This window comes from Cyprinodon variegatus, unplaced genomic scaffold (assembly GCF_000732505.1).
Source record: "Cyprinodon variegatus isolate N-32 unplaced genomic scaffold, C_variegatus-1.0 Scaffold171, whole genome shotgun sequence".
Taxonomy (NCBI): domain Eukaryota; kingdom Metazoa; phylum Chordata; class Actinopteri; order Cyprinodontiformes; family Cyprinodontidae; genus Cyprinodon; species Cyprinodon variegatus.
In genome coordinates, this window is record NW_015150624.1 from 961,753 (window position 1) to 982,649 (window position 20,897).

General features: G+C 38.6%; 2 protein-coding genes across 2 annotated transcripts in view; both read left to right on the forward strand.

Moving 5' to 3' along the window:
• LOC107087032 (NACHT, LRR and PYD domains-containing protein 12-like) overlaps positions 1 to 8,529 on the forward strand; it is an 18,680-nt gene extending 10,151 nt beyond the window's left edge. Inside the window, exons 7-11 of the mRNA XM_015378366.1 lie at positions 2,488 to 2,658; positions 3,633 to 3,803; positions 5,272 to 5,442; positions 7,862 to 8,032; positions 8,198 to 8,529. Of these exons, the coding sequence (XP_015233852.1) occupies positions 2,488 to 2,658; positions 3,633 to 3,803; positions 5,272 to 5,442; positions 7,862 to 8,032; positions 8,198 to 8,219 (706 nt within the window). The 3' untranslated portion in view covers positions 8,220 to 8,529. The remainder of the gene's footprint in view (positions 1 to 2,487; positions 2,659 to 3,632; positions 3,804 to 5,271; positions 5,443 to 7,861; positions 8,033 to 8,197) is intronic.
• A 2,900-nt stretch (positions 8,530 to 11,429) lies between these two features.
• The window catches only part of LOC107087036 (protein NLRC3-like), a 28,850-nt gene continuing 19,382 nt past the window's right edge, over positions 11,430 to 20,897 (forward strand). Inside the window, exons 1-3 of the mRNA XM_015378370.1 lie at positions 11,430 to 11,532; positions 15,808 to 15,959; positions 17,280 to 17,420. Coding sequence (XP_015233856.1) covers positions 15,904 to 15,959; positions 17,280 to 17,420 — 197 coding nt within the window. The 5' untranslated portion in view covers positions 11,430 to 11,532; positions 15,808 to 15,903. The remainder of the gene's footprint in view (positions 11,533 to 15,807; positions 15,960 to 17,279; positions 17,421 to 20,897) is intronic.

The following is a 20,897-nucleotide window of genomic DNA, read 5'->3' on the forward strand; positions in this document are numbered from 1 at the left end:
TATATATATATATATATATATAAATGAAACATGTTTGTTTTTTATTTTTTTTTTGTAATTCAGTATTTTTTAAGTTTCCAGGTCATGCGTCAGATAATAAACTCAAGGCTACATTACCGTGTTAACATGCTTTTCAATCCTTCCTGCACATTTTAAAAAAAATAAACTTTGCTTTAAACTGTTGTGTGCTTGGAAAAATATAAATTGTAATGTTAAAAATCTAAAAAAAAAAACTTGACAGGTTAAAAACTTAAGATAAATCACAAGACAGAAGTCAATGTCACAAATAAATAACTTTTATTTTAGAGTCACGGTATGTTTATACAAGATAATACTATTGATATAATGTGACTTTTCTAGAGGAACATTATACATAGTTATTTTATACAGGGTTTCCACAGTCTTACATAAATTCAGAATTCTCTGACTTTTAACTGACTAAGGATTAGTTTTCCCTGACAAAATAAATGCAGCAACAAGACAATAATAATAACATAACAGGTCACCAATTTAACATGTTTAGCTCTATAACATTTAAATGCACCTCTCCAATGATTAAGAGAAAAATTTAATGAACATTTTTTTAAAGTATGGCCTGCACCACTGTACAAAAGACTGCCATATGAAAGATCTTTCTAGCTTGTTTGTCGTTTTGGTAACTACATCAAAATTACCGCTAGGTGGACAAAAATCACGCCATCTGGCGGAAAATCACCCGGCCATTTCAAATCACGCGCCTTTTTCAAATCATGTGATATGTGTACAAAGCAACAAAAATGGTGCCGGCAACCCTTCTGGGTCGTTTTCATCGAATGTCGTTAATTTTATAGTAATTTTGAGTGATAAAAAAACTTTTTTTTTTTGCGATCATTGCACTTACCCAGCAGGCAAATGCAATGAAATTTGTACTCTCCCGACAATAAAAACTACATGCCCCGGGCGATCGGGCAATGGTTAACATCGAGCCCTGGCTTTATTTGTCATTTCTGATTCATATAATCTAATCCAGAATGACATTTGGTTCATCCATAGTTAATCCCACATAGAATAAAATAACATTATCTAAACGAAAAATTATGTTTAAGAAAGAGCAAAGAAATCAAATAATTATCCTGAAGCCGCTGTTCTGTTAGATTGGGTCAGAGAGAACAAGCTGCCAGAGTCAGTTGGATTTCAGTTGTATTTGTACTTTACTTAAATAATCATTTTTCAGAATAGTTTTTAATTTTACTCCCCACATTTTAAGACAAATACTTGGAATATTTAATTTATAGGTTTAATTTCAACAGTCAAAGGCAGTTCTAAACAAATGGGTTTTTAACTGTGACTTTAAAGAACTCAAGCTTTCAGCACCTTTACAGGCTCCTTAGAGTTTGCTCCAGATCAGTGGAGCATAGGAACTAAATGCTGCTTCTCCATGTTAGGTTCTAGTTGTAGTTGTACAGATTAGGCTGGAACTAAAATGCCTGAGCGGTCTGGGAGGTTAATACACTGACAACAGGTCTGTTATTGATTTAGATGCTGATCCATTAAGTGATTTATAGACTAACAGAAGTGGTTTAAAGTCTATAAAGTCTTTAAAGCCTGAAAAAAGGGGAGGGATTATGTCCTCATACTTTGCAGATTCAATGAAGGATATTTTAAGGTATTTCATATATATGCTAGAGGAGAATATTCTAGATCAAGCACAAAAATAGAAGGTTAACAACTAGAAATATGTCACATTTTACATTGGAAAGGAAGACCTACTCTTTTTGCAACATACTGTATTATGTACTATTTAAACAAGAGAGGGTCCATGTATGGGTAGAGAGGGTCTGATAAACAGCAGTGGCCATGGAGTCATGCTTTCACTCCTATTTATACTAAGGGTAACACCCTCTTTGAACTCGTCTCTCAAAGTTTAATGTTTCAGCATCACCCCACAGACCACAACATGTCCCACTAAGGTAACAGTAAAGAGTGGAGTGGAGTTTCGCAGATCAGCTGGTCCGATTGCCTGCAGCCTCTCAGACCCGGATGCTCTGAGACCAATTTTGACGGTTCTGATCTGGAATCTGATTGCCAGGATAAATTTCAACTAAAAGTAATATTAGTCTTCCAGATCAGTTCTCCTTGATCCAGGACTGTTTTAATTAAAAACAAGTCATCTGTCAAGCAAGCAGCAGTTGATGCTGCTTGTGTTGTTCTGATTCTGGGTTGTGCTGCAGCTCTGCCCTTTGTCTAGGACAGATTTCTACCAGAAGAAAACTAATGAACACACCTTGATCTGAACCTTCACAAGTCATCAGAACATGTTCCAGTCGTGCTTGGATTACCTCTTTATTCTTTCAATCAGTTTCAGTGGATCAAATGTTAGACATCAGTTCATCATGTTTCTGGGACTTTTATATTCACTCAAATACATTTTTGTTATTTATTTGTTCTTATGTCAGTTTTAACCTGCATCCTATTGAATTCAGTTAAAATCTTCTATTCTTTATTTAGATTGTTTGACTGCAAAATGTCAGAGATCAGTTGGGCTTCTCTGGGCTCAGCTCTGAAGTCTAAAGCATCACATCTGACAGAGCTGGACCTAAGTGGAACTGATCTGAACCCTGGAATGAATGAGCTCAGTGGGTTTCTCCAGTCTCCCATCTGCAAACTACAGACCTTGAGGTCAGACGTAGTATATTTGTTAAGGTTCAGATCTGATAAACTCTATCTACCATTTTTGTTTAATCTTAACTAAAATTAAATGTCATGCAATCTGTCTTCAATTCCCCAAGATCTGTGTCTCTGATTTATCCTGCCTCTAAAATGTGTGTATGCCCTATGGATGGGTCAGAGGTAGGGCTGTGGGATAGAGCTGAAAAATGGATTACCACCTGTGTCGCTCATTTTCGTCTATCACTAAGATTTGATTTGATTTTAGCTTGATCTGTTTGAAGTAAGGTCCAGGGAACAGCATCCAAATGTAAATGTAAGTCCTAACCCTATTCCAACATGCCCTCTGACCTTTATAAATAGGTCAGCAAAAAATAAATAAATAAAATAAAATGGGGTTAAACTGAAAAGGTTAAATTTTTCACATTCATGAAAATGCCTTAAATTATTTGTCAATTTTTATCCCCATGGTGTCAAAAATGGTATCGAGTATCAAATGTTTGCTTGGAGTTTGATATTTTAGTCTGGCAATCTGAGGCTGAAGGTCCATAATTAGGGTTTCTTTATGGAAACACAATCGTATCAAGCATTCCTTCATTCCTCCTCCATTCTAACCAGGAACTGACAGATTTCAGGAGCTGAACGATACCCAGATAAATACTAGGATGAATTTGAAGATTCAGGAGTGTGTTCAGCATTGTGTGGCAGCCCTGCCCTTTTTCCAACAAAAATTCCCCTGGAGGAAACTAAGAAACACACCTTGATCAGGACCTTCACATGTCATCAAAATATGTTCTGTTTCCGCTTGGTTTAACTCTTTCAATCAATTTAAATGGATCATACATAGGACATCAGTTCATTGTGTTTCTGAGACTTTTACATTTGGTCAATTTCATTTTCTACATTTTGATTATTTGTTTTTTCATATGTCAATTTTAATCTGCATCATATTGAATTCACCTAAAAAAAATGTATTCTTTATTCAGATTGTTTGACTGCAAATTCTCAGACAGAAGCTGGGCTTTTCTAGGCTCAGCTCTGAAGTCTAATCCATCACATCTGACAGAACTGGACCTGTGCAGAACCAACCTGAACATTGGAATGCAGGAGCTCAGAGGGTTCCTCCTATCTCCCCTCTGCAAAATACAGACACTACGGTTAGTCTCCATGTTTTAGTATAGTGCTGATATTTCTTATGGTTGTGCTAAGTTGTGTTGACTCTAAACTGATAACACATGGCTGATATCCTACTTATCCATACTGAAGACCTTAATTTATATATATATATATATATATATATATATATATATATATATATATATATATATATATATATATATATATATTGTGTATACAATCAAATTTTATTTTGTACGGCTTTCATGACATTTCCATTTCTCAAAGTGCAGCAGTGATCAACTGTAAAGAGTGTGGCAGAAAAAACATGGTGCAAAAAAATAAAAAAAACATTCATACGGAAATTCAGAGCATTAAAAATATATGTGGTGCAATTATGCAGTATTTTGGTTTGGTGTTATCAGTGTAATGGAGAGTCTGTGACATGATTTAGAGTTTTCTTAACAGTTCAGCTGTCTGATGGCAGTGGGGAAGAAGCTGTTTCAGGATCTACTGGATCTGCATTGAATGCTGCAAAGCCTCTTCCCAGAGGGCAGCAGGGAGAACAGTCCATGGTGGTGTTTGTCTTGAATGGAGGGAAGAGGAGCCCCCATGTTCTTCTCTGCTGTTCTCTCACTCTCCTCACTTTCTTCCAGTCTGAGGCGCTGCAGCCTCCACACCACACAGTGAGACAGCTGGTCAGAACACTCTCTATGGTGCTTCTGTAGAAGGTGGTCAGGATGGGTGAGGGCAGGTGGGCTCTCCTCATCCTCAACAAGAAGTACATGCGCTTCTGTGCCCTTTTGACCCGTGAGGTGGTTTTTACAGTCCAGGTGAGGGTGTCTGTGATGTCCACCCCCAGGAATTTGGGGCTGCTGACCACCTCTACAACTGAGCTGTTGATGACCAGCCAGTTCTTCCTGAAGTCCAAGATGATCTCCTTCGTCTTCTCCAGGATAAGGCTGTTATCAGTCCACCAGCTGCTCTACCTCCTCTCTGTAGTCCAGGTCATTGTCATCACTGATGAGCCCCACCATCATGGTGTCATCTGCAAACTTCACAATGTGATTGGTTGGACACAGTTATGTGTCATCAGGGTGAACAGAAGGGGGCTTAGGACGCAGCCCTGAGGGGAGCCTGTGCTTAGACTGATGACATCAGAGGTGTTCTGTCTGACTTGGACTGACTGACTGTTGGTGAGGAAGTCTAGCAGCCAATTGCAGAGGGGTGTATTGAAGCCCAGCTGTTCCAGTTTTCCTTTCAGATCAGATGATAATGGTGTTGATATTTATACAACAATGCTTAATGTATCACAAATAATTCAAACAAAAGATCAGATTTAACATTAACAAATTGTTTTCATTTGTCAGAAAGTTCAATGATATTTTTAAATCTTTGCAAACTATAGTTTGAAAATTGCAGAATTTTCTGAAGATGTCTTGGTCCAGGCTTTCAAGGGTTAATCTGCATCCTGTTGAAATCAGCTAAAATATTTTGTTCTTTATTCAGATTGGAGGGCTGCCGTTTGTATGAAACCGAATTAGCTTCTCTGGGCTCAGCTCTGAAGACTAATCCATCCCATCTAACAGAACTGGACCTGAGTGGAACCTACCTGAACACTCGAATGAAGGAGCTCAGGGGGTTTCTCCGCTCTCCCCTCTGCAAACTGCAGACACTGAAGTAAGATATAGTTTTTTTTTTATTCTAATAAGATTACACTGTAAATATCAGTGTGAAGGTAAATCAGTGAGCTTGTTAAGGATCAATAGGCCAGTTGATCAGAGGAGCAGGTAAAGACTCTCAGAAGGACTACAGAGCCTGAAGGTTTGGCTAGCGCAAATCACATTCAAAAAGAGTTATTAATGACAGTTCAAAGTTCAATAACACAGATTTCTTTCCAGAAGCAGTCTAACAATTTTCCCTAACAACTTTTAGTTAATTAAACAGAGTCTGGGTTTGTTCAATACAGAGGGATTGAAAGTGCAGAATGCAGATTATGTAATGTGGGGAAATAAGTAATACCGCAAGATGAGAACAGTAGGTAGGCTGTAAGGTCTGAGGGATTTTAGAGCAATCAACCTGGCGCCATAGTGCCAGCATAGATCACACTGAAGGTTCTGATGTGATAATGTCCATCTACCAATAACATTTCATCTGAACTACATTTGAACGTCTGTGTGGAATTATAATTCAATCGGGCTTCAATTCCTCACCCTACATATGGTTCTCCCCTGCCTACAAAAGGTGTGTACATTGTACTGATGGGTCAGAGGTAGGGCTGAGGGATAGAGCTGTAAAACTTCACCATCTTAGCCGTTCAAATCAGTGTATCATTATGATTCAATTTTAGTTTGATCTGTTTAAAATGAGGACCAGGGAAAAAAATGCATGAATGCAAATTTGAACCCTACGCTGTCATGGTGTGTTTAAAGGCCCGACCCAAAGATGCAGAGAACCACTCAGAGAGCAAGGGAAAGGTTTAACAGGTTTATTGAGGTAGGGTTGAAGGGGGTAGGTCTGGAACTCAGAAAGCTGGTGAACAGGAACTAAAAAGGTCTGGAGAGGATATAACAACTGTTCGTTCAGGGACAGTAGGAATCTTGAATGCCGCTAGTGAGGAACTCTCATTTGGGGGGGGGGGGGGGTTCTTCTCTCACTTTGAATCCAAAATGTGTGGGTTGATCCTGAGAAGAGGGGACTATTTAAAGGGTGGACTGGTAGACCTACTTAGGACCCGGAGGAGCAATGGAACAGACTGTCACTTGAATTTTTGTGAGGGACTTGAACGGCACATGTGGAGGTTTCTCCCCTGCTCAGTGTGAACTCAGTAAACAATCCTTCCAGGGGACGAAGGCCAAGCATCCAGTACACAGGAGGACTTCCAGCCAAAGGCAAAGACAAAAGCAAGGTTAGGCTCAGAGAAACAAAAACTCAGCTAGGCTCAGTGAAACAAAGACTCAGGTTAGACACTGCTAATCTAAGCATGGCTAGAGTACCCAAAACTGGCAAACACTCTGGCGTCAAAGTAGTGACAGTCCACTGCTTAAGTACTCCTCCAGATAATGATCCAAAGAGCCGCAGGTGTGCAAGGAGGACCAACAAGGACAGGGCGCCACCTGGTGATGGAGGGAGAGACAGACACAAAATAGACCACACAAACTGGATTCCTGACATACGCCTTCTTAAACATAACCTTGAACCATTTAAAATAATTCAGTCTTCCTTGCAACCTAAGACAGCGGGGTCCCATGTTGAGACTAAAATAGGTCAGTTTTTCATGTTAGTGAAAATATTTTAATGCCTGAAATTATTACACATATTTTATCTACACAGTATCAAAAATGGTATTGAATATCCAAACTGGTTGCTCACATGCAAATGAGGGTCAACAGCCTAATGGCCGATGGTTAGTGCTCTGATGACCGCTGGATTGTTCCCAGAACGCTGAGTCATGCTCCATAACAGAATTGGAAGAGGAGGACAAAAGGACCCTGGGGTCCTCCATCCCTTTTTAAAGATGGAAAGTATCTCTTCAACAAAATGGCTTCCATTCCACTTGTCTCCAACGTTCCTCCCTCTCCAGGATGAGAACATGTTCATCCCTCAAAGATGAGTGGACATAACTGAACCTTGGACAGATTACATTGCTCTCCGCTCTAGGCCATCCTTTTGGTCAGTGGCTGTTTTTGTTTTTTCCCCCAATGTGAAACTGCTTTCAGTCCTCCTGGAGCTAAACAGTATATCCAATCCTGGGCTATTGGTACCGGGGAACCAGATCTTTGGGGGGAATGGTCTTATATTTAATGTGTTTGGGGCTTTGAATGCCACTGGTATGTCATGTTAAAAAATAAATGCCTTAGTTTGTCCGAAATGCACCAACATACCAAATGACTGATCCGGACTGGATTTGGGTTCTACTGGAGTCCTGCTTGGGTTTCTGCTCTAAGGCCCAACTGGTGTGGGATTTCTGCTTGTCCCTGCTAATCTCAGCAGGTGTTTATTGGAGCAGCAGCATTTTTCCATTAATATTAATGAGAGCTCTTTAACTGGTTCTGTTGGTCTGTTCTAACACCACTACATCTTTCTATACCTTATTCAGATTGATTGGCTGCCAATTGACAGAGATCGGCTGTGCTTGCCTGGTCTCATTTCTAAAATCAAACCCCTCACATCTGGAATACCTTGACCTGAGTAAGAACAACCTGAAGCAGTCAGATGTTCAGCAGCTGCAGGATCTGGTAGAGAGTCCAGACTACAAACTGAAGACTCTGTAAGTAGATGGTTGGAGTGAGTCCAGCTGCTCCACTACAGCTCTGAACAGGACTGAAGTCCTTTCATTGCTTCATCATGGATGTCCTGTATCAATTACTGACATCTAATGGATAGGATGGAATCACTTATTGATCTCCTCTGTTCATCCTTCTTCTCTCTGTAGGTTGTGGAGCTGGTTATCCTAGTAGAAGAGAGAAGCTGATCTGTGTCCTGTTGATCCACAGACGTTGAAGCTGAAGCAGTTTGAGTTTAGAGACTCTAACTGGATCCTGATGATGAACTCTGAGTTTCCAGATTTTTCTGTTCTTATTTTGATCCTGTCTGTCATATAGGTGTTGATATTGTTTTTCTCTTTGGAACAATGAAGATAAAATTCAAACTAAGCTCCTCCAGTTAGTGGCTTCATGTAGGTTTGATCTGAATCTGATCAAACTGTAACTGGGTTGACCTTTTTACTCTCTAATTCATCTTCAGCCTATAATGCAGACATCTGAAATAAAGCTCAATTTTGACGTTTTCAGGCTGCATGTTTGCTTCAATTGTGATGTAGTTTTTTGATGTTTTGATTATATTTTACTAATTTTCTGCAGATGTTCAGGCAGCACTACTCATTTTATCTGTCTTCCTAAATGGCCCAGTGAGAAAAATATGGTTTATCTCAATGAAGAAGTTTTTCTTCACGATTTTTAATCATATCATATTTTCCTTCTTTATGAAGGTCAAATATCAAACTGAGTTAAGAGCAGCTCAGAGACTTTCAGATCTTCTATGGAGAAGCACATTGAATGAAAACTCTATTCACAGGAAATTTGAATTTTCTGTTACGCAAAGAGAGTTTACTCAACCTGTCTGTTACCGTAGTAACAGAGCTATCCTGGGCCGTTTCTCAATATGCGTTCTTGAGCGTTCTTGCGTGCTCGTGTACTCGTGAGACGTCATCAGCCTCAGCCCGAGCACTGTTCCAATTGCAGAGAACGCAAGACCGAAAACGCACCAAATCCCCGGATTTTGTTCTCGCCCCGCCCTCATCATCGAGTACGCATCAGAGCAGACTTCGCCGTTCTTGAGATTGACAGCCGTCCCAGCATGCACCACTGCAGCAGCTTTCAATGGATCACTCCAATGAAAGTTAAAAGTTCTCTTTTCTGTTGCTGTTGTTCAATAAATGTACCTTTTAAGATCATTTGAGGGGAGAATATTATACTTTAAAGCGTCACTATATGGTCCATTTCCTGATTTAATGCGTAATTAAAAAAAAGATTTCCGAAGTTGAGAGGACTGCGGCAATCAGCGGAGCTCCAAAGCTAATGGCAGCCAGGGCTAACCGCAGCGCGTCAGCAGCAGCCCTTTCTTGGCATAGCCAAGTGTAAAGGACCGCTGACCCTGATGGCGATTTTTTTGTTTTATTTGACAAAATTTGTATTTGATTTGTGTTTATCTGACTGTGTCTATTATTATTCCCCCACTAAATGAAAAAAGTTATAATTTATTATTATCTAGAGACCATTGATAAGAGGAGGTGAAATGTTCCAATTGACCCAGATTCATGCTGCGTGCTCCCGTTCTCGCCAAGTCCATCCTTTCCTGTGTTCTTGCCAAGACCGGACTTGACAGAACGCGAGTCCATACTTATGTTCTCATGAATTGAGAAACGGCCCTGTTCAAGAGCAGGTTTTCCTCTGCCTCTACCCTCCTTAAAGCCAACCAATTTGTTTTATTTACTGATTTATTCAGGAGAGTTCTGTCATAGTTTTGTGCGAAGAGTAAAAAGGAAATAGTTCACTTGGTCCATTATACAATAGGTGTTAAAAACACAAACAAAGCATGTCGTTTACACAGGATCCAATCAAAGAATGTCAAGTTGACCTGCCATAATTGACTACCTATAAAGTTACGGATTAATCCATTAGGCAATCTTCTCCTACACAATCTTCCTCTCATTTGCAGCTTTAGCTGTTTCTCTCTCTTTTTAACACATTCTCAAATATTTTTTTATTATCTGTTATAATCTCTAGTTTCAGTGTTTTGAAATAGGCACCTCCTCTTTCCCGATGTCATGGTGACTCGTCCAATCGGAGCTTCAGATAAGGGTTTTCTGGTGGAGAATGACCCGGCCTGTCCTGTGACTTTCCCTACTGTGACTGAGCGATTGGTAAATTGGATGGATGGTTTATCCATGCTAAGCAGTCACACTTAAACCTCTTTTGCTTTGGCCGAAAAAAAACATTTAAATCTGGGAACAAAAAGCTTTTAGTGGCAGTGGGAACAGCTCATTGACACGAGTCTACCCGGGTCAAACGACTCGGCAAGCTCTTATCAGCATGCTGTGAGAACATCAGACCCAGGTCAACCCGTTAATTTACATGATACCATTCAACGAAAAGTACAGATGTCAACACAAACAGCCCCATTAACATCTGTTCTAACAAGCCAAAACAGCTGTGTTTATATTTGATAAACATGTGTTTATATTCGATAAACAACTCCATCAGTGCTGGTAAGAAGGATTAGGTCATTTAAAGGAGTGAAACAATAAAGAATGCTGACTATGCATTTGTTTCCTTACATGATGCTCTCCATTGTTTACTTTCCTGATTTCTGTCACACTGGTGACATCATCAACGCTAACCCAGTTTGATGACGTCACCAGACATGCAGTTTGCCAAGGATGGGTTAGACCCAGCTTTTTTTGCCAATGGGAAGGGAGCCAAAGGCAGATTGTTATCTGATCGACCCAAGTTTGAAAAACCCAGGTGTTACGGCCTGACTCTTAGACCACAACAAATTAAAGGGAAGCCACACCTGGGGATAACTTAAAGTGGGATTTATTTAACAAAAAACATAAATGGTTGGAGAGGAGAGGAAAAGAGAGAAGTAGGTGGCAGAGAAGAACAAGCTGTGCTTCTCCAAGCTGGTCCGGTCTGAGCTGACTTGCTACCAGCTGGGGTTGATCATCTGACTTGGGCTGGAGCGGAGCTTGGGCTGTGAAGCTTGGTTTGGGCCTCCAGGTGAAGGTGAAGATTAATGCTCCTTAAGATGGATCTGACATCAGTCTGGCCAGCTGCCTCCACTTCCAGTCAGCACCAATTAGAAGCTCTACACAGGGATGTTAAGGACTCAGAAAAGGCCTTGCGCCGTAACACAGGTTAACCCGTTAATTTCAGTGGGAAAGAGTGTGTTTGGCTTCCTCTTGAGTTTTTACTGCCTGCTTTAAAATACATGGGGATTAATAGGTTGAACTAGACCTTGAACCTTGTTTGACTGCGAGATAAAGGAGAGAATGAGGAAGTGATAGTCTGATCCCACCTACTTCTCAGTCTGCTTACCTGAACCTCACTGGATCTGGAACCCTGACTGACATTCTCTCCCAGTTTGGTTTGATAGAAAATCACGCTGAGAAGATTCTGCTAGAGATCCTAGATGCTAGAGGTACCAGATCAGGAGGAACTAGTTCTGACTATATTTGGTGGCAGAACAAGGTAAAACATCTGAATCAGGGTGAGTGTTCTCCTTGTTTTCCTCTCAGTGGGTTTTCTCTCTGTGGACTGTAGAGGGAACCAAAACCAGAACTTTTCATTTGAAACTAAGCTACTGGCTTCATCTACCTGTGAATCTGGTCAGGATGTGATTTCCTGTTTTTGACCAAAAAAACAGAGTTTTCTCTGCTTGTTTCTTTTCTACAGACAAAAAACTTATTTTTAAGAAAATATTAGAAAATTGTAAACCACTGTTTTAAAGCTGGAGTTATTCAGTGGTTCTGTTGAACTGGTACCAGTTCTTTTCCTGGTCTACTGCTTCCTTTTTATGTTGTAAGATAACAGATGATGTCAGAAACTTAGAGCCTGTTTTTAGTTGAACAGTTAATCTGAACTGGAATAATTGGTTTCCAGGAGAACCTGATTTTGCTGCTGAAAAAAGCTGAAACAGAAAAATCAAACTTTGTTCTAAAATGGTCTCTGAAATACCAGGAGCTTCCTAGTATTTCCTGGTTTCCTTGCGTTCTGCATGGCTGCAGCAACTGGTCCCCTTTAAGCCTAGTGCTTCCAGTAAGCCTAATCAGAACCACAGAATGACTCTAGGACCCATATTCCACACTAGAAATGTTTTCTTCAATTTATGATTAAAGATGTCCTTCTTTGAAAATTTTTCCTATCCAATCCACCGTGTTTTTTATATAGCACAGAAATGTTTTGAAAGTGCTACACAGTAAAATAAACGTATAATTAATACATGTAATCAGTGATAAAAACCAATAATAAAAAAAAAAGGTTGGAGCTGGTCCTCTGACCTCCGAGGAAGTGCCTGTCCATGGTGTCACCCCTCATGATCCCGTTTGGGTTAATCCTGATGGAAAATGAATTGATGGACATATATCACTATAAAGTACAAAGCAGTAGTCCAGAAGAGATTAAATAAAAGCATACATTAGCTGCTCAAATTAATTAACAGACCAAAAAAGGTTTGATTTTAGTTAAAAGCCGAAGATGATAAAAACTGGACTTTACAACTGCATTAATCTGTTTGTCAAAATTAAAATCATATTTCATAATTACACCAAGGTTGGGGGCTGTAGAACAAAGATACTGCATGAAGGGGGCAAGTTTTTAGCAGGGGATCCATGTGGCCAAATAAAATGACTTCAGGTTTATTTTCATTTAGATTTACAAAGTTATTAGTCAACAAATCTTTAACATCCTTTAAGCAGTTCAGTTGAGGTGTTTGTGGGGATCTGCAATTTTTTTCTGTGGTGGATAAATCTGGCGGTCATCAGCAGTTTTAAGGAAAATTACTTTAAAAAAGTAACTATTTACTACTTTAAAAAGTAACTAAGATAGTAACTCTTTCTACTGCATAGAAAAAGTAACTATGCAGATACTTTTTAAAATGTCAAAGAAGCTTTCTTGTTATTGAAATTTTAAATTTTCAACACTGTAGAGAGCACTTCAGCACGTTTTGGCTCCAGAGAAGCACTTTCTAATACGTTCCTTTTAAAGGAGAGGGCAACCCATAATTTTACATCACTGCCCCGAAATAAGAGAGTTATGTGGTCAAATGTGTGAAAAGCAGCAGTTCGTTCTAAAAGCATTAAAATTGTAGTAGCCTGCATAAGTCCTAAATAATAGGTCATTAATAACCTTTAAAAGTGCAGACCTAGTGCTGTGAAAGGCTTTAAAACCAAATTCAAAAACATCAGAATTGCAACGTGCTTCTAGAAAGGTTAGTAATTTGACAAGTGCACTATTTTCTAAGATAATTGACAGGAAAATACGACTTGAAAAAGGCCTTTAGTTTGATATAACAGAGGAATTGTGTCAATGTTTTTTAAGTAAAGGTTCAACCACAAACTGAGGCACTCTTCCTTATTGCAGACTCCTATTTATGTTGTTTGGGACTGATGAATTAAGAACCAAATCTCCCAGAATTGTTCTAAAGAGCTCAGATGTTAAGGCTGAGTTCCTGTATGAAGATAAATATGTTCCTTTACTCCGACCACCCGCCTATTTCATAGTGCAGGAAGTCCAATCTTTCTACTCATTTAATATGAATACAGTTCATCCATCCATCCATCCATCCATCCATCCATCCATCCATCCATCCATCCATCCATCCATCCATCCATCCATCCATCCCTCAAAGCAAACTTATCAATGTAAGGCAAAACTAAAGAGGACTAGACAAAACTGACAACCTAGGAAATCGCAACAGGAGATCTAACATTAGGAATATAAATGTGTCAGATCAAGTAAAGGTCCTGACGCTATAGGATTTTTATAAAAGCTTATACCACAAATGGTATGATAACTTCACCTCACCAGTCCCCCTGGAAAAAGTGCACTGAATCAGGTAGAATTCTGACATACTGCACCCTATTTTCACCAAGTTCTTAAACTTCAAAGATACAGAAAAGTTATTTGACTTACCAGAAGTAAATATATAATATATAATATGACATATGAGTTAAAAGGAAAATTTTAAGTGTTCACTGACGCTGAATACCTAAAATGTGGTAGAAATTGGGTGGGTAATGTTTTCTACTCTTCCTACTTCACTGAAGCAAGAGTTGTCAGCTTCTCATGAATAAACACCTGAACTTTAAATTAAACTGAGTTCAGAAGGATGAAAATTGCAGATTTTGCTTGTAAACTTTGAAATAAACAGGAACAACACAATGTGAGAATATTTAAAGTATTCAACCTTTGAAAAAATCTGCTGCCCCTTCACAGACATTGTACTGTCTCTGGACTTGGCCATCAACGATGGAGTAAGACCTCCTGAACCCGCAAATTAGCCCTTTGCAGGTTTATTTTGTACATCTTCCTCTTTGATTTATTTTTATGAGTAGTGTGTTGGAATTAAGTTGATACAAATGTGCACAGATGGATGTATATATAAACTCTGTAGTATTCGCTTGCATTCTGTTATTGACTCTTCAGCAATTCCAAATTTAGAGATCACTGAGATCCAGAGGCGTAGCCAGGGAATTTTCATCAGGGTAACCAGGCAATAACTAATGTACACTGAGGGGTGGCTGAAAGCGGATAGGTGCCAGAACCTCAGGGTCGATTTATAATTCAATTTCAATTTAATTCAGTTTATTTACATAGCGCAAATTCACATCAGATGTCATCTCATACATATACACTGTTGAAAATGAACAACCACAACATCTATATTTTCTAAATAAAGACTAACTATACTTTCCTAAAGCCTTTGCTAACAAATGGACGCATATATTTAAACATCCTGCTGTCTAAAGTAAAGATGTAGACAACAAACTTATTTCAAGTTTGAGTTCTGGGATGAAAATCTTAATCATTGTCACTACTTACACTACTTTAAGGGTGGCCATGGCCCCCCCTGGCCCCCCATCAAGCTCTGCCCCTGCTGAGATCTGGAAAAGTATCTGTTAGATCACAGCAATAATTTATGAACTGATCAAATGTTTCCCCATTAGTATGTTTATCTGTGAATAGTTAGAAACTATTCAAGAGTCTTTGTCTCTAATTTTGTTGAAATTTGAAATGTTTAAGTTGGAGCAATTCTGTGCTGTTATGATTGTTTGATCATGAATATTTATTATATTCAAAATAATATTTGATTATTTTTTATTTTAACAAAAGTATCATCAAGAAATATATATTTAAGCTCCACCAGGGCTTTTTTTATTAGGCTGATAGCTTTTAATAATTACTTTTAATGACATGGATTAAAACTAACGTTTAACTAGATTTACCAGAAATGGTAAATCAATAAAGCCTTTGACCATCAAACCTGTTGTGGATTTGCGCCATACCACTAGTAACAACAGTTCATAATTATAACTGATAACTGCACTTCGCGACAATCATTACCAGAATACCAGTAAATCTCAATGTATTATTAAACCATCAACATCGAAGGGATGGTTGGAGCTGTGACCTTTAGACAGCAGATCACTCCCATAAAGAAATAAACACAGATGCACATCTCTTTATCAAATTTATTAAACACAGTCATTCTTCTGTTAGTCAAATATTCTATCTAACAAAACTGTTTGATTAGAACTCACAAAATAATTTAAAAAATAGCTAAAGATTAAGCAGCTGAAATGATTAATCTTGATAGCAGTGATTAACTGTCAATTAAACAGATAATTAAAGTTGTAGCTGCAAAAAGACATAGGAAAATATCATCATGAATGGAAACCATAAAAGCTTTAGGTCCATTTGCACTGGGATGCATGGTTGGAACATACATGCACTAATGATGGTTGCTCCTCTGTTTTCGTTTCAGTATCAAAACCAGGAGAGAAAAAGGAACATTTACAGGACCACAGAGGAGGACAGAGCATCATCTCCAGTACTCCATTGTTTCTCTCTAAATACTGACATGTCTAAAGATCATCCTACAGTCTTCAGTAATGATCCTGGACAACCAGGGCCAAAGTGAGTCATCTTTCGCCAACTGCCATGATCACCTTTTAACATTAGCTGTGAACTTATGGAGGACCAAAACTGACATAATTATAAATAAATGCTGAAGTAAACAATGCTCAATAAGTTCCATAAGGATTTATGTAGCAATATTCTCATTTATTTATTTGTGTATTCATTTTTAATATTTTTTTTATTCAGTTTATTTGTTCATTGATTTGGTTATTTATTTGTTTACTTATTTACTGTTTTATCAAGTCATTAATTCATAAATTTCTTTATTTGGACCTTATTTACCAGGATATCAGTAACAGAAATGTCGTTATGATGGAGGCAAATACCTGTAAAACTTGTCTATAGGTAGAAATTTAAGCCTGAAGACACCACTTCTCATTATTTATGATGAGGCAGAAATGCAGAAATGAATGAATGACTAAAATGATGAATGAAAAATAAAAAACGAATGAATACAAAAATTAAATAATTTAAAATTAAATAATTATAATTTTATTTACCTATTTCATATTATATGTTTCATGTTGCACGATTGTACCATAAAAAATTCCTAGTTGTGAACTCCTTCACTAACAATGGCAATAAACCCGATTCTGATTCTGATTCTAAAGAAATAGCGACATTATTACATAAATTATCAGACTAATCATACCTATTGAGCATTAATTTATTTCTGCATTTATCCTTAATTATTTCAGTTTTGGTCTTCCATATAAGGTGAATGACATTGAAATTTAAGCTGAGAAGTTCAGCTGCAGAAAAGAGGACTTCAGCACATCCTCCATATCCAGGAATGTATTTGATGAGAGGGAAGCTACAGCATCATGCTGCCTCCAGTGCAGAGCTCGATTGAACAATGGCATCATCTGTACACATAGTAGATTGAAAACTGATTTTCAATGAAGGGACACATTGAAAAAGAAACTGTTTTGATCTTGGTTTTGATCACCTTTTGGGTGATGTCAGAGCTTCGGGAAATGCAGCACAACAAATAATAAAAACACAAATAGACTCTGTTCCTCTGATTCATTTTTCTGACTGTTCAAACTTGCTAAGCTATCAGCTTAGCAACAAATGCTGACGTTTCATATCCCTTTTTTGTGCATATGTCTTGGGCGTGTGAGCATGCATGTGGGGGTACCATTAGCAACATAGTTGTTTCACTGTCTCCTGTACCATAGATAAAAAGATAGGTTAGACAGGCAGCAACACAAAACTGCCTCTAGATTTCTTGGCAGGCTTCATGTAGATTCTTTCCAGATCTACATGACGGTTCAGAGACCTAAGTGAGAAAACTGTTCTTTGTTTTCCTTTCAGAGTTTCACACTGGGAGAAACAGGGGAATATCTGGAGGAAGGTGGAAAGGGAAGGAGCAGGGTCTCCGTCGCCCTGCAATGTTAACCATTCAAAACCTCTTCCTGTACAACCCAGTAATTATCCTGACCCAAGAGATCTAAGGTGAGTCATTAACTTCTATAAACATAGTAAAATTCAGTCTGATTTAGCTAACATCTATCAAAGGTTTATGATGTTTAAATTTGAAAAGCTCAGTAGCAGGAAATCATGCCTTAGGATGTCCAACCAGCTCCTATCCTGGCCAGTCAGACTGATTCATCATTTACATAGTGTATCAGTCTGGTAAAGAGCTGGTAGAGCTCAATTTCAAAGGCTGTACTAACAGGGTCAGCCTCATCAGGTTAGAACCAATTAGATAACTATGGATGTGATGAAAAATTCCAAGCATCTCGCTCTGTTTTTGTAATTTTGTAGTCCTCCAAACATGTAGAGCTGTCGAAGAAACTCTCCAGTGAACGATTTATGCCAGTTTATCTAAAGAAATCTGCATTATAAAGTCTGTCTTTATCAACGTTCTTAATTTTCATTGCTCAGCTGTGGTTGCCAGCTTGTTGTTATGCTACCAGAAAAGCGATGCTGCATTATGGGCAATTCAGCCTCTCAGAGTCATGCACTGAAGAATCCCGCCTCCTGTGCTGGGATTGGTCTGGCCAGGTTTATTTATTATTTTTATTTTTTTAGGTTACTTACCTCTCAAGTTTACATTTATTCTTTAGAATTTTGCCTTTGAGAGTTGTTGGCTTTACGTTGATATTTGCAGTTTGCTTTGGATTGTACATCTCTGGGTTGCTTATTCTATCAACCAAATGTATATTTATTCACAAACTTATTGCCTTTAAAAAGGTTGGCCTTTGGAATAAAATGTAAATGATTTAGGAATAACTCTGAGGTTGCTTTTTAAGAAGATTTCATGCTGTGAAAAATATGGAGATCAAATCCAGTTCTAAAAATGTTGTTTCTATGACATTTAAATTAGCACCGATATCGATACCAGTATCAGGCGGAGCCCTGATCCAACACTAAAATGGTGGTATTGGTATCGGCGAGCACCAACAAATAGGGCACGATACCATTTTGAGAACCAAAAGTTTATTCAACTATTGTCAACAATTCCAGGTAGGCAATAAAAAGTTCATGATTTAAGATGAGATTTCTCAGATTTTCTCTCCAACAATTCAGATGTCATCGCCAAGGTACAACTAAACATTAAAACCTTTCTCAGAAGCTCCTTCCAGTTTAGGGCCATATTTTTGTTTTTTAATTTAGGTGTAAAATATATTTATTTGTGTTAGTAGGATTATGCAGGTTAATGTTAGCGGGCTGGATGAGCACATTTTACAACCAGGTAGAAAAAGCCTGTTCAGTTCTAAACTACCTAAAGGCAGAGCAGGCAGGAGATACCAGAATGTTGAGGCTGATCTGGAGTCTTTCTGGACTGATTAAAAAAGAAGTAATTTTTAGCTTTGTCTATTAGTTCTGTGTAGTTTCCAATGCTTGATGAATCAGCACTTCAGTACATATTTCAACAGCTCATGCCACAATGACTAATTTATTTAAAGGATATTTTGCAATATGGGTATTTTTCTCCAATCTTCTGTCCTCCGTCACCAACACCACTGAACCCTTTGCAGAACCCACTCTAACTTCCTTCTTGCTGATGTACTTTGTTAGGATGTCTGTTTCAGCTGAAAGAAAATAAAAACTTTTCAACTTAGTAGGCCTATTTCTATGATGATTAAATGAATAAAAAAGCATGATTTACACTGATCAAGTCAGTATAAATTTATTTTTTAATGAAATATGACAGGCAGCACCATATCAGACCATGACTGTCATGATGGGTCTTAGGTTCTTAGCCCACATGCAGAACACAACGGAGGCTGGGTAAAAGTTTAACAGAGTTTATTGAGTTTGCACAAAAAACACAAGATCATGAACTGGATCAGGAATTGGTCCGGGCTGGTTCACTGAAGTCTGCAGAGATGATAGTTTGATTAGGAAGCAGGCTGATGAGTTATTGATAATTCAAGAGTATACCTTGATTGAGTCCGGGCTTCTCTTTGAGAGAGAGGGAACCGTTGGGTCCAGAGACTGTTTGTTCAGCAGAGTCCAAGAGCAGCTGCAGCGTCTTGCTTCTGACTTAAATGGCAGACCTTGATCAGAGTTTCCAGCTCTTAGTTAGAGCAGCAGGGGAATCCACAGAGGAATCTTCAGGTTTGGCTCACAAGGGCAATCTCGGCAGGTTAAGCTCATCCAGAGCTTCAGGTTAGAGACAGGTTTCCTGTGAGGCAAAAACAAGGGAGAATTAGAATCAGATCTCTCTGAAGAGACAGCTAAGATTCTTCAGGTTCTAGGCTCAGGTCGCTAACCAAACTAGGTCAACACTGCGGCGTCGAAGCAAGGTCTGGCAGCTGGTTATAAAGGGCAGGTCTCTTGATGAGTAGATGCGTCTCAGGTGTGCTGGAAGACTCCAGCTCCAGGAGACCCACGGCGCACTCTGCTGGAGGAAGGTGGTACAGCTCCAGATCCCAACAATGACATGTTTAGAGTTAACGTTGAAACAATAGCGTGATTATTTCTTCTTCTGTCGAAGACAGTGTTGGATAATGAACTTGTTTTAAACACAGCTGTTTTGTTATTGATATATTTTTTTGTGCGAATTAAGCCTAATTTTAAAAGGCAGTATAAACACTTTTGTCTCTATTTCAGGAGTGTGGTAACATGCAGCTAAACATACTAAATACATTGTTCTGTGCATTGTGATTGAAATATCTTTAGTATTACGAAAAGTTACATATAAATGGAGTCTCAATGTTAGTTCTGTTACAATGAAGTCTACACTAATTTCAGTGTTAAATGGAATATGCTTGTGAATTTAAACTACAAAGCTTTTTAAGGGTTGATCCCAATCTGATTTTTTTGGCCCACATGCAACCTGGATCTGATCTTTTCATGGCAGTCTGAACAACACAGATCCGATTTTTTTTCAAAGCGACCTAGGCCACTTGGCTATGTCGTCCTGAATCTTAAACGAATCTGATCTTTTCAAATGCGATCTGTGTTGGAACGGCCATGTCACATTCAGCTGACCTGAACGCCATTAATACCAGTCAGTGGTCAATATTCTGCTTCTTGCTACACAGAACAACAACCATGGCAGATGATGAAGCAGAGAGCAGTATTTATGTTTACCAAATTTAAAAGAATGAGTTTTATGGTTGGAAAAGATCGCTAGATGCGCAACAGCGCTACCATCCATGTTTACTTCTCTAAACACAGCGCATGCTGGCCTGTGACGTCATTGCATCCTCTACTGCGCATGCGGGACACTAAGGTTGTATGAATGCAGTTCACACAGGAGATCACATAAAAGTCACATATATTTAGAAATATGAACGGCAAAGCAAAAAAATCGGATTTCACAAAAAAAAAATCAGAATTGAGCATCAAGGCCTGCAGTGTGAACATAGCCTTAGAAACACACATGTAGAGCCTTAAAGGAATAGTACACCCAAAACATGATTAGCCTTCATTTTCTACTCACCCCCATGCTGAACAACACTCTGGAGTACTTTTTTG